Source organism: Simochromis diagramma, unplaced genomic scaffold, assembly GCF_900408965.1.
Source record: "Simochromis diagramma unplaced genomic scaffold, fSimDia1.1 OVJJ01000603.1, whole genome shotgun sequence".
Lineage (NCBI taxonomy): Eukaryota > Metazoa > Chordata > Actinopteri > Cichliformes > Cichlidae > Simochromis > Simochromis diagramma.
In genome coordinates, this window is record NW_024387414.1 from 16,720,529 (window position 1) to 16,733,106 (window position 12,578).

A 12,578-nucleotide genomic window follows, 5' to 3' on the forward strand; every position below is an offset into this window, starting at 1 on the left:
TTACTATCTGAAACCATTATAACTGTGTCTATCTATATATATTTTTTCTAAAAGTGACAACATTTTAAAATTATTATTTGCTTTTTTAACATTTAGCACCAAAGTGGACCAAGATACAGACAGTGTGAAGTCGCATTAAAATCCAACAGAAAGAAGGAAAAAAACATGAAGAATAAAAATAATTTAAAAAACACACCCAGATAAATAATTAGAAGACACTCACCGAAGCAGGCAGGGGAAAAGACTACACACACACACACACACACACACACACACAGGACCGATTAATCACAGGTGGGAAGAATTAAGACACAGCAAACAGAGGTAAGAGCAACAAAAACAAACAAGTAAAGAAATCCTTTCAAAATACAACAAAGGTAACAAAGAAACAAAGAGTAACCAAGAATTAAACTCTAAATTAAATCAAACTATGGCAAGAAATGTCAACCTCATGGTTATGTTTAGAATTTAGGGGATGACCAAAGCTGTGAAGGTCTTCCTCTGGAGATAGTGAATCATTGATGTTTGCTTAAAAACAATCCATGCAGATCCAAAACGTACCGAGATGCCGTAGCTTGGATCAAAGTGACCACCTAAATAAATATGCCTGATTTCTGTAAGCGAGATGAACAGAACTCAAACTCAAATTTGCTTTAATGTTGGCTGAACACATGAGTTTCCAGGACAGGTGAGGAAGAAGATATTTTAAAAAGTGCACTGATGCATGTGAGACTTTTCATTCCAGCTGTGGCATAAAGCCCTTTCATTGTAAAATACTTGTAAATTATTTAAAGCACATCTAAACCTAACCGAATCCATGTACAGTATTGTGCAAAAGTCTTAAGCACCCCCTTATTTCTTTTATTTTGCTTCAAAGGAGCCAGTGGTTTTGAGCATAAGCTCTCCAGTTTTTTGTTGTTGTTGTTGTTGTTTTTGTTGTTTTTTTGAAGGTCTGAAAGTGCGTGAACACTGGTGCCTTTTTCAGTCATTTTCAGTCCTGTCCAATCATGTATTATCCTCTCCAGGACCTCCCCTGGACCTCAACATTATTGAAGCAGTGTGGGATCATCTTGACAGAGAACTGAACAAAAGGCAGCCAAGGTCCAAAAAAGAACTTTAAATGTCCTTTAAGAGCCTGGAGAACTATTCCTGAACACTACATAAAGAAATTACAAGGAAGCCTACCCAAGAGAGTTCAGGCTGTGTTGAAGAATTAAGGTGTTCACAGCAAATGTTGACTTTCATTAACAAATTCTGCCTTACATACTCTATTTTCATGCATGTTTACACATATGTCAAACAGTCACTGCATCACACGTATTTCCTGCTCTCCCAGTAAAAATGGTAGTTAAAGAGATTTGCACAATACAGTACTACAACAAAAGCAAAACATTCACCAACACTGGTGGCTATTGTCCCAGCATCTTAAAATAATCACACCTGCAGTATTTCACCCCTTTGAAAAATCCAGGTCACCTGCTGTCCTCCCACTGAGCAATATGCTCTGCATCTGTTAAAAGAAAAACATGAAATATAAAAGAGATTCTGCTTGTTGTTCACACAAAAAATGTCGCATTTGTGTTATAATTCTCAAGTTATCCTTCGGTTCTCTTCAGAAATGATTGTAAAGTCATAAATGTTTAAGTCATGAAAGAGTTTCAAACTGTGGATACGTTTTCATACAAAAAAAACCCCACATAGACACAAGTACAAGCGGTACTGTGGAGACACACAACTTAGTGTCTGCTCCGGGCTGTGTGATATCCACTTATCATTTTATTACCAATTAAAACAACACAGCAATAATGTCTGGAAATTAGTCTGATGGGCTGCAGGGCTCTGTGCACTTATAATCAGCTTAATTTATGCTTGTAGTTCTTTGTTGCTTTAGTGAAATTTTGCTTTTATTTTGAGAGGAAGTGTGACAACGTTATTGATTGAGGAAGAATATTTCCATAAATTTAGCTTTGTTAAAACCATGTAGGACTATCTGCTACAGACACAGTTCAGCAGCAAGCTCTCCTTTGATCACAATTTACTAATCATGTTTTACACATTGTACACAAAGGAAAAACAGAAAGGTGGTTTGTAAAAAATCACATCCCTGCAACGAGGACCAGATTCAGAGCAGATCCATCATTCAGCTGTGAGTAATCAATAGATTATACAGCAAACACTTGCAAAGACACACTCAAGTGGGCAAAACTAAACATCTGCCACCATCTCATTTCTCATGATCAATGTAAGTGCATGTGTGTGTGCGTGTGTGTGTTTTCAGACACTGAAGGCTTTTGTGGAGCTGAGGTATATTGATTACTCAGAGCTTCTTGATGGTGAGCACTGAGTGCCATTGATTTAGACTGAGAGGCAGGTGTGAGCGGGATCACATGGAGATTTCTGTGTTTTCACATCATTACTGGACACACTGGATTAATATTTTACACTTCACTGAACATCAGTGACAGAGGCAGTGAAGTAGGAAAACTAATTGCCTCGACACAGTGCAGCACAGCATGTACAAGAAGCAGAAACCAAAATTGTAAAGAAGAGGCCATTTTTAAATGGAAAAATGAGAGGACGTCCATTCTGCTACCTAAACAAACAAACTATTATTGAGCTCTCTTTATATAGATTTTTTTAATATTAAAATATAATATTTATTTTTCGTTATGTGAAAGGATCACTTATACCATGTGGCTTAGAAGATAAAACACTGTCCTTGAACTGCAACGTAGCATTAATCTTATTACAATAATCTCTCTTAAATGTATTAAAATGTCAAAAAAAAAAGTACAAATTACAAAGTAGTCAGTGTAGTGAATCCTTTTATAATAGCACTATAGGCACTGGGGTTTTCGGACACACAGATCTCTTTCAAAATGAAGACTGCCATAGGAGGACAGTACATTCTCATTTGCAAATCATCTGTGGACAAACAGCGGTTGCTTTTGAGTAAAATTAATGTGCAAAGATTTCATAGTGAAGAAAAAAGAAGTGTTCCTCTCAGGTTAAGCTTTATCTCTGAATAAAAAATGTCAACAGTTTTATTTTTTCTGAAATTCTGTTACAATATTTTTAGGCAGCCAGTTGTACAAAAATTTAATCTAGGTTTTCATCCATACCGTGCTGGCAAATGTATCTGTTCAGTGTTTTACAGCGCTGGTCATTCCAGTTGAAACCACTCGATGCCTGCAGCTCGACACAGTTTCCAAAACTGTAAAGAAAAAGAGAAGCTGTGAGTGGACTAATGTGAAGAGTTTGTGATAGATACCAGAAATGGTTAGCATTATGCACTGCTACTGAGAGCATGGACAAAAGAAGTGATTATAATTACAAAGGTTAAGGAAACACAGAGGGAAACAGAGACATCTAGTGGTATTAATGAGGGATGCATGTCAACTAAGATCACTGTCTTTTCTATTGGTTAAAAACTGGGTTAATTAATTAATTTGAAATAAAAATAAAGAACTAAAGTAAACAGAGGGGAAAAGGGCTAAATTAAAAGAAAACAAACGTCCAAACCCACCCCCCAAAAAAACAAAACAGAGAAGCAGATTTTTCCACCTTTCAGGAGAATTGCTTTGTTTGTTTCGGTCCATTTCCCTCGGCCGTCTGTCAGTAGCTAATGTCTCATTCTAAATGGGTCTCTTACCCTTGGTTGTCAGGCTGCCCAAAGGCAAAGCTGAAGTATTTGGGAATCTCTCCTGTGTCCCAGCGAAATGAGTCTTTTGGAGGTTTATATCTCAGGCCTGTGGAGTAAAAACATGCTGTTTTATCTATGCACCATTTCAATTACATCCATACCCATAGCATGTCTAAATAAAAAAAACAGCAAGTTAAAGTGTCAGCGTTTTTCAGTGTTAAAGATATAACTGATATATTTCATTTATATTAATTTATAATACAAAACAGTACCTATCCAGAAGTTTTCAGTTTCAAAGTCATTCCTGGTGAGCTCGTTGCTCGTCTCCAGCTGACTAAGATAAAAAGCCAGAATGTCCTGAACCTTCTGATTGTGGATTTGAGCCAAAATGCCTCCTTGTTCCTGATGGTTTACATAAGAAAAAGTTTAAACTTGGTCTCTGTATGTTGTTTTATAGAAAACTCGATGAGGCTCCTTAGTGAGGCGCACACACACCTGACAGTGACTTTTAGCCCCATAGTAGGTCTCAACATCAGAAGACACCATGAAGCAATTTCCATCTATGATGAGATCACAGCTTTGAAATGGGAATTCCACTTTCTCTGTTGGGACACAAGCACATAAACTAAAAATGAAGAGTAATAACACTGACCACCAACCTCAAATCAGACAGAACAGGCTTACACATGCTTGGGAACAAGCACAAATTTCTTTACTCAGTGGCTGCCAGTTTCTCAGAAATAAAGTGATGTACACTAAGGTATTAAAGTGTCTACCAGTCTACCTGATGAGATCACAGAAAATCCCCTCATATCTCCTCTAAAGGTCAATGATGAAACCATCATTGAGTCACCTTCTATGACTCTGTTGTGGCTTCTGCTATCTTTTATGGCGTGGTCTGCTGGGGCGGCAGCATCTCTGCTGGGGACAGGAAGAGACTGAACAGGGTGATCCGAAGGGCCAGCTCTGTTCTAGGATGCCCTCTGGACCCAGTGGAGGTGGTGAGTGACAGGAGAACGGCGGCTAAGCTGTCATCCCTGTTGGACAACATCTCCCACCCCATGCAGCAGACTGTGACAGCACTGAGCAGCTCCTTCAGTGGGAGACTGCGGCACCCACGGTGTGGGACGGAGAGATTTCGCAGGTCTTTCCTCCCCACTGCTGTCAGACTCCATAATAAAGACTTTAACTGATCAAGCACACACATCCATACATATACAATAATACTAAGTGCAATAATCCTTTCTGTCATCGTTGTATTTTTACTCAGTTGTATATAGTATTTGTATTTGTATTCTATTTTTATCTTATTGTATATTTATTTTATTTTATTCTACTGTATATAGTATTTTATTCTATTCTGTACAGTTGTGTACTGTATTTATTCTTATTGTATTCTAATTTTTGCCTCATAACTTTTGCACTGTCCACTTCCTGCTGTGACAAAACAAATTTCCCACGTGTGGGACTAATAAAGGTTATCTTATCTTATCTTATCTTATCAATAAACTACTATAGTATCCTTTACCATGTCATTAGCAGATGGCATTTCTCATTATGTGTGTGGACTATGTGGACGAATTAAAGCATTTCTTGGTTTCAGAGCAAAACTTGATTAGATATATAAAAACATAAAGAACCGTTAGTCAGTGACAATATTAAAACCACTAACTGGTGAAGTAAGATTTTCTTGTCTGATTCCACTGGCAAATGTCAAATTGCCTAAACTTTGTTGCACATTATGTCGAGGTGTGATTAAAAAAAAAAACCCTGTGGTTTGGTCGACTTTTCTCTCGGCTGCTTTCAGTGTAGTTGCTATTATGAGATCTCTCAGTGAAAGCCTCCTTTAACACGGGCCTTTGTGCTCTAACTCATCTGATGTGTCAGATAGGTTATCCTTTCCTTGTCAGGAAGTGCAAGGAACCAAATCTTGTAACTAGGGAGGGCACTGAGGGCATACTGTGTTTGTGTGGCCATAAAGCACACTCTGTACTTCAGGTCTTAACTGAGTGTACTCTGTCAGACACCTCACAACAATAAAGTGGAACTCCGTGATGACAGTCTCACCCTGGGGGACAAATTCATAGTGCACAACCTATTAAACCTACCAACGCTATTAGCCTTTAACCCACTAATGTGTTGCTAACCTTGCTCATCACTTGAGATGCTGCATGTGGACTCGTAAACTGAAAACTCCTTGCAAATCCAATCAAGCTCTCATTAACAGCAATGATTGTCCACATAAAATCAGATAAAATGAGATCAGTCGTAAACAGAAGCTAATTTTTGCTGACTATACAAGTCTGAGGTCTGTGATGAAACTGCAAAGTGGACAGTGCACATGCTCAGAATGGGACTTCCAGGAAGTGATCAAAGAATAGCAGCATCTTTGGAAGCTGTCTTAAAAAGATCCAAGAAGATGAAATTAAACTAGTAGATCAAATTTAATTTTCATTATCATTATTATTGTTATTGTTGTTATTATTATTAGTTTTGCCTTTGTTTTATTTTTATGGTGCTGTTCCTATATTATTATTATTATTTTTATCACACCTTAGACAGCCCTTTGTGCCAGTGATCACTTTTAGTACAGTAACCTTGCAACACTGTAACAAACATGTTCAGGAACAGATGGAGAAACTTTACAGGAATCTGAGGTGTAGACTCGATCCCCAAATTCTCCAGATCTCATTTTGATCAGGCACATGTGAGCTGGACAAACTAATTTTAACTACGGAGACCACAACTCACAATTCACAAGACTTAAAAGATGTGTTGCTAACATCTTGCTGACTGATACCACAAGTCAGCATCTGACATCCAGTGAAATCCATCACTTGACAGCTTAGAGATTATCAGTCAGTTCAACTGAGACCTGCACAATATCAGGCAGGAGGCCTTACTCTTGTGGCAGACTGTTGCATACTAAAGCACACTTCACTTACCTGCACACTCAGCACCCCCATAGCCAACAGCACACAAGCAAGAGCATCCCTCTTCTTTGAAATGTCCGTGCACACATTGCACATTGCACTGAACTGAAAAACACACAATAAAACAGCAGCATTTTTGCCTTTGCTTTCTCTTTGTACATTAAGATAAACAAGGACAGCAGACTGAGAATGATATTTATGACATCAGCTGTTGATAATTGGTACCCTGGCAGAAGCGTCCAGTGAACCCGAGGTCACACTTGCATTTGCAAGAGGAGATATTAAGATGGCCGTGTTCGCCACAGTTCATACGACATGGGTTTTTTGGAATCTCTGATTAGAAACACAAAAACATGTAGGCCGCAAAATGAACAACTGGGAACTGATCATATTAAATAAAGAAAGTTTGCTGTCACTGAAAAAATACAACTATAAATACATTTTGTGTGTGTGTTTGTCTTACCACATAGTCCGCCTACATGGTCCCACAGTCTCAAACAGCCAGACATTGAGGAGGTGCAGAGAGAGCAGTACAGCCCTGATTTATACGGCATCACCAGTTGACCATTTACCTCCCAGTTACCCCTGAAACATGAAAATATATGCAGCAAAAAAATTGTGTTTTCTAATAATACTTTTAATATTTAGCTTTTTGGGAAAGCAAACTGTTACCCAGGATAGTATGCACAGACAAATATCTCCCAGAGTTCTCCATTTCTCCAGCACTGTTGGTTGGCACAGCCCACCTGGCTTGAAGTAGCCCAGACCAGCTACAAGACAAGAGAGGATTTGGACACACAAAACAGCATTTTTATAGGCAACAGAAACTGTATGCAGCTGTGGGACTTCATATAAACATGTGTAAGGTTTGTATATGCTGGTGAATACCTGGGTATAGTGTTGACAGGTGGCATTTTCCTTACATCGGCCGCTGGAGTAGAGAAAATCTTTTCCTTCCTCGAACCAGAAGTCAGTGATGTCAGAAAATGAAGCAGCACCAACAACCGAAAGATGTGTGTTCCAGCCAATATGGCTGAAAGACGAGGAGTGTTGAAGGAAAGGCTCTTTGTGACACAATGTGGCTCTCTCCTTTGCAAGTGTAGCCAACTTCTCATTCCAGTCCTATAGAAAATTAACATCCCCATTATTCTGCAATAGAGTGACATGGGTTTCAATTTCAACAGTAAACAAAGAGACACACAGATAAAAGGCTAATGCTTCCAATCTCGTGTCTGTTTTTATGGTCCTATTGTCCTAGGCAACTGGCTAACATAGGAGGGTCATCAGAAAATGCAGCTCAAACAGGCCCTTTGTCTTGTTTACACTGTGTTTCTCAGATTTTTTGTTTATAATCTAATGCAGCTTATAATCTAAACTGCATTAGATTATAATATTTATAATTTATTTATATTTATGTCAGACTTGATCAGTATTGTCAATATTTCCTACCAAAAGTTCCAAATAAACTACTTTGTCTTTTAAAAAGTGATGTATATCAAGGCCATCTAAAGTAGGTTAATTATACACAATGATTAGCCAGTGTCAGCTATCAAAATTCCATGGTAAATGGACTGATTGTTATATAGCAATGTTCTACTCTCCTGGAGTACTCTACACAACACGCCACATTCACTATCTTCTATGCACTTACTAACTACCATTCACACACCAACAGAGGCATTGCAGAGCAACTTGGGGTCAATATCTTACCCAAAGATATTTGGCATGCAGACTAGGGGGAGCCAGGGATCAAACCACTAGTAGAGGGCCTGCTCTGCCTCCTGAGCTACAGCCACCCTGCTTCTAAATGGACGAGAATGCATATTGCAAAATACATAAAGGCCCCAGGTAGCTGGTGAGTTCGAACCAATAACTTTCTAGCTTTAAGGAGACTTCTATTACTTCTATTACTATCACTAGCATCGGTGCCCTGTCCCTTTCCTTTTTGTAATTTTGGAATAAGAGGAATTGGACAAAAGTTGTCTTTTTGCAGATTAAGCATGATGCAGAAAACAGTACCAGAAATCCTCAGTGGGGTTTCAGTGAATAACTGCCTTTATAGAGTGACTCTGTTCTCATACAGTTAGGCATCAGACAGGCTTTATTCCAGGGACCTGGCAAGTTAAAGATCGACTAATATTGAGAATATGTGTCAGAAATGTGCCCCTCATATACCCTTTTTTAGCACCTAGAACAGTTAAGAGCTAAAGTGCACGTGTGAAAGCCATTATGATGTACTTTGGAACTATTGATATTGGGCTGGCTGTTGTTCAGGAGATAGAGCAGGTTGTCTGGTGATTTGATACCTGGCTTGCACATCAAAGTATCTTTGGCCAAGATGCAAATTGTCCCAGATGCATCTATTGGAGTGTGAATGCTAAATTTGATAAAAGCGCTTGTGTGAATGAGTAAATGAGTGCAGTAAGAAAGCACTTTGGGTGTTCAAATAAAGTGCTGTATAACAGTCCACTGATATACATAAAACTCTTTGTTATTCTGGTGCAAAACCATTAGTTTGCAGTAGCAGTGTGCAATATGTCTACCAGAACAGGAGTGAGGGATCTTATATCGATGTGTCTGCTTGGCTGGCTCTCTGATGTCATGCACTGCTAAGACTGCACTACCTAAATCAATCACAGGGCTTTGTTAAGAGTTGAGGCGTGAACTCAGTGAGCACAGTCCATGGTTTGCTACAATCCTGACGAACTTTAGGTCAAAGAAGAATGATTCAAATGTCCACAATCATTTTTTAGCCTGAATGACAGAGATTCCTGTTTCTGCTTGTATTTCTGTCCCTCTGTTCTGTTCATAATTAGTACAGATGGAAAATCCAAATCTGTCTGAAATGTCAGACTGACAAGATTTTCAAGACAGGTTTTCCTGGTGTAACTCTGCTGTGTAGTGTCAAAACGCTGAGGCCTCTTGAGTTCATCATTCACTCTGCTCTCTGATGTCAGCCAGCCAAAGCCTTTGATGACAGAGGGCTATTAGATCACTGGGTAATATCTTTCATTTTGAAGTGTGCCATTATGTATCAGCGCCTAACAGCATGAACAATTTATGCATTTCAGCCTTCTTTGTGGCACCAACAACTGTTATATTCAGGTGTTTAGTAGCAGTAAAAATACAGAAAAAATGGAATTGCATCTAAAGTTCAGGAAAATGGTTCCCTCTGAAGCTAACTACATTAAAATAACACGTTGGACCCTTGGGTATAGTTCTGAGAGAGATTAGTAAGATAAAATCTCACAAACAGAGGTCATGATTTCCATATCAAAAGAGACCACTAAACTTCAATATCGGCCTCTTTGAGTGATGGTATGACCTCAATACTTCTTAGCCTAAAGAGCTCAAAGAAAATCCGCCGACAGGGCACTGGGTGAGAAAAGGAGGAGCATCATTCATTCTTGGAATATTGGTATTTTATCTCATCCTGAAAGCAAAGCCTAAAGGACCATATAATAATCACTTCAACACAATCTCACCATAATACTTGCTGGTTCATTCTTGTGCGGGAGAGGGGGAAGAAAAAAAGTATATTAAGATATTCGCAAACACAGGTGAAGCCTTGAGCCTTTTAACGTTTATCAGTAAAGCTCTTTAATAATGCCTCTTCAGCTTGGCAAAGCCTTCTCTGAGGGTTTTCATGGGGAAATTACCTGTAAAACCAGAGTTGTGAATACAAAGTGATTATCCACATCCTCTTTTTCTCATTACTGCCTTATCAGTTGCGAACAGTTCTCTGAGGCTGAAGAGCAGTCGAAGAAAAGGGGCTCAGTCTGTACGACTGGCTTTGAGGATGTAATCTATGAAAAAGTGACAGTTTGCCCTGGCACAAATCTCATATTGGGCCCAAAGGGTATCTAGTACACAGTGAGTTTCATAATCCTTCATTACCTCTCATAATCACATACATGCAAGAGAGTTGTGCAGATAAGCACTGTATCAACTGATGGAGTAAGACAGGGAAACAATTTAGCACTGCTGTTTAGAATTTGCTGCACATTCAGAAACATTACTCATTGTTTCTCTCGAAACATGCTGTTATTGTCATGTTTACAATAGACCTATCTGTTGATCATTAGAATAAAGAGACAAGTGAAAAATGTTGCTTAGTTACTTAACTTTAGTTGTCTAAGAAATAAACTTAGTGACCCTGACAAACTTGCACACACCCAGTTGATATTGGCCTCATTCTCATTTCTGACGCTATCAGTGAGCCTGCAGCAGAGCAGAACAAATTGTGCACTAACGCTACTATTTCACACCGCCGAGACTATCAGCACTACAAAGGAAGACAGCTCGACCCCAAACCCTGCTGTTTGTGTGGTCATTTGGTGAGTTTACTTTTAAGAATTCAAATTATTTTCAGTGAAACAACTGTGGCCACTGATCAAAGCTGCCTTTTCTGCACTTCAGCGTGTCCTTTAAATGCACAGGGACCTCAGTAACCTCAAGAGTCCTCCTAAGTTATAGATGCTGTCATGGGAGAGTCACACTTAGCTGATTGAGCACTCAGCTCGGACATGCTACCTCATATCTTCACACATTCCTGATCAGTGTGACTGACACTTATGACAATTACTGTTTTTCTGGGCCTTGGGACTGAAGCTGCAGGCTTACTTAATGTTAGAAGCATAACAATTAAGTTTACAACCTGCAGCTAAGTGTTTTTCACACAGGAATGGGAAGAGAAACAACAACAAATGACTAATGTTCCTTATTAGGAGAAAAACATGAGCTGCATAGGAAGACCAGACAGTCTACCCACACTGATTAGTTTACGTGAGCCCACACTGTTAACAAAAGCGTGATGTTAAACTCAGTGACAGCAAAGGCACTATTCAAAAACACACAGAGGAGACAGACAATAGGTGCCACAAACCATTTTTTGCATGTTAGCTGCCATGGGTTTGACCCGGCTGCGCAGTCTATTGTGGTGAGCAACAATCTGTGAGTGCTCCTTCACCCCGAGCCCTGGAAGAAGATACAGATGGTCATTAACTATACTTCTACTGCTGTCGCTGTGGCAACTAAATGCAAATACACTGGAGAGAGACAGAGAGTAAAAGTTTGGACTGTAAAGTCTATCACATCTACACCCGGGAGTCTGTAGGTTAAACACAAAATCAATCACAACACATTTTAAAACTTTTTAACACTTATTGAGAGAATTCTTTGTCATATGAACGATCTAAAACCGTTTTAATAATATAAACCTGCTGGCAGCGTCTTTAAACAACATATGTATGTCTGCTGATCATAGTGTATGTAATTATGCTATAAATAAACGCTAAGAATGTGTCTACTTCTTATGTTAACTCAAGTAAAACAGTTAACTGAACGTATTCCCAATTCTCCTTACTTTTAGCACTTAGACAAGCTAAAATAAATGCTATATAATAATCTAAACTGGGGCTGACCACCTTAAATCTTTGTTTGTTAGGCTGTATCATGAGAAAATTTTACTGCACTGCTGACTTTGATCTGTTGATCATCAACTTCACATCTTACTGACTTAATTTACTGATATTAGATCTAAAAACATTTTAAGAAAAAGTTAAAGAGAAGCCTGTTTAATTCAATTTAAGCTAATGCCACATTTAATATAGAGTTTAGTAGTCAGCAGAAAATTACATTTTACTTCTAACTACTAGATAAAAAATTTAAACCTTTATAACTGAACCTGTCCTTTCAAACACCCACTTCACAGCTGCACTTAACCAATCTAAAATGTGTGTAAATTGATCACTCTCTACTGGAAACTGTCCCTTGTGGCCACCTGACTTCTCTCACAACGCTAATTGTGTTTACCGGTGGTGGGGAAAATCCGGAGCTCCGGTGTCTCTGCCATGATCCAGTTTGCTGAGTTAAACGAGGGCAGAAGAAAGCAAACGACAAAAACATCCAAACGCCCGGACGCTGTTACCGACCCCATTGTGAACTCCTGCAGCGTCTGCACCAACAGTGGCCACTTGCTCTGCTATCCTATCCTGCCTCCC

At 39.0% G+C, this 12,578-nt stretch overlaps 1 protein-coding gene across 1 annotated transcript; it reads right to left on the reverse strand.

Annotated features, from left to right (window-relative positions):
* Positions 1 to 1,199: 1,199 nt before the first annotated feature.
* On the reverse strand, positions 1,200 to 12,578 carry LOC120721546 (C-type lectin domain family 18 member A-like). Its single transcript, XM_040011942.1, has 12 exons — positions 12,391 to 12,578; positions 11,462 to 11,553; positions 7,465 to 7,698; positions 7,249 to 7,346; positions 7,040 to 7,161; positions 6,802 to 6,909; positions 6,589 to 6,681; positions 4,139 to 4,245; positions 3,916 to 4,045; positions 3,653 to 3,749; positions 3,123 to 3,214; positions 1,200 to 1,510 (listed from the first exon to the last, which is right to left on the reverse strand). The coding sequence occupies exons 1-12, from the start codon at positions 12,512 to 12,514 to the stop codon at positions 1,473 to 1,475; spliced, it is 1,335 nt and encodes a 444-aa protein (XP_039867876.1). The 5' UTR covers positions 12,515 to 12,578; the 3' UTR covers positions 1,200 to 1,472.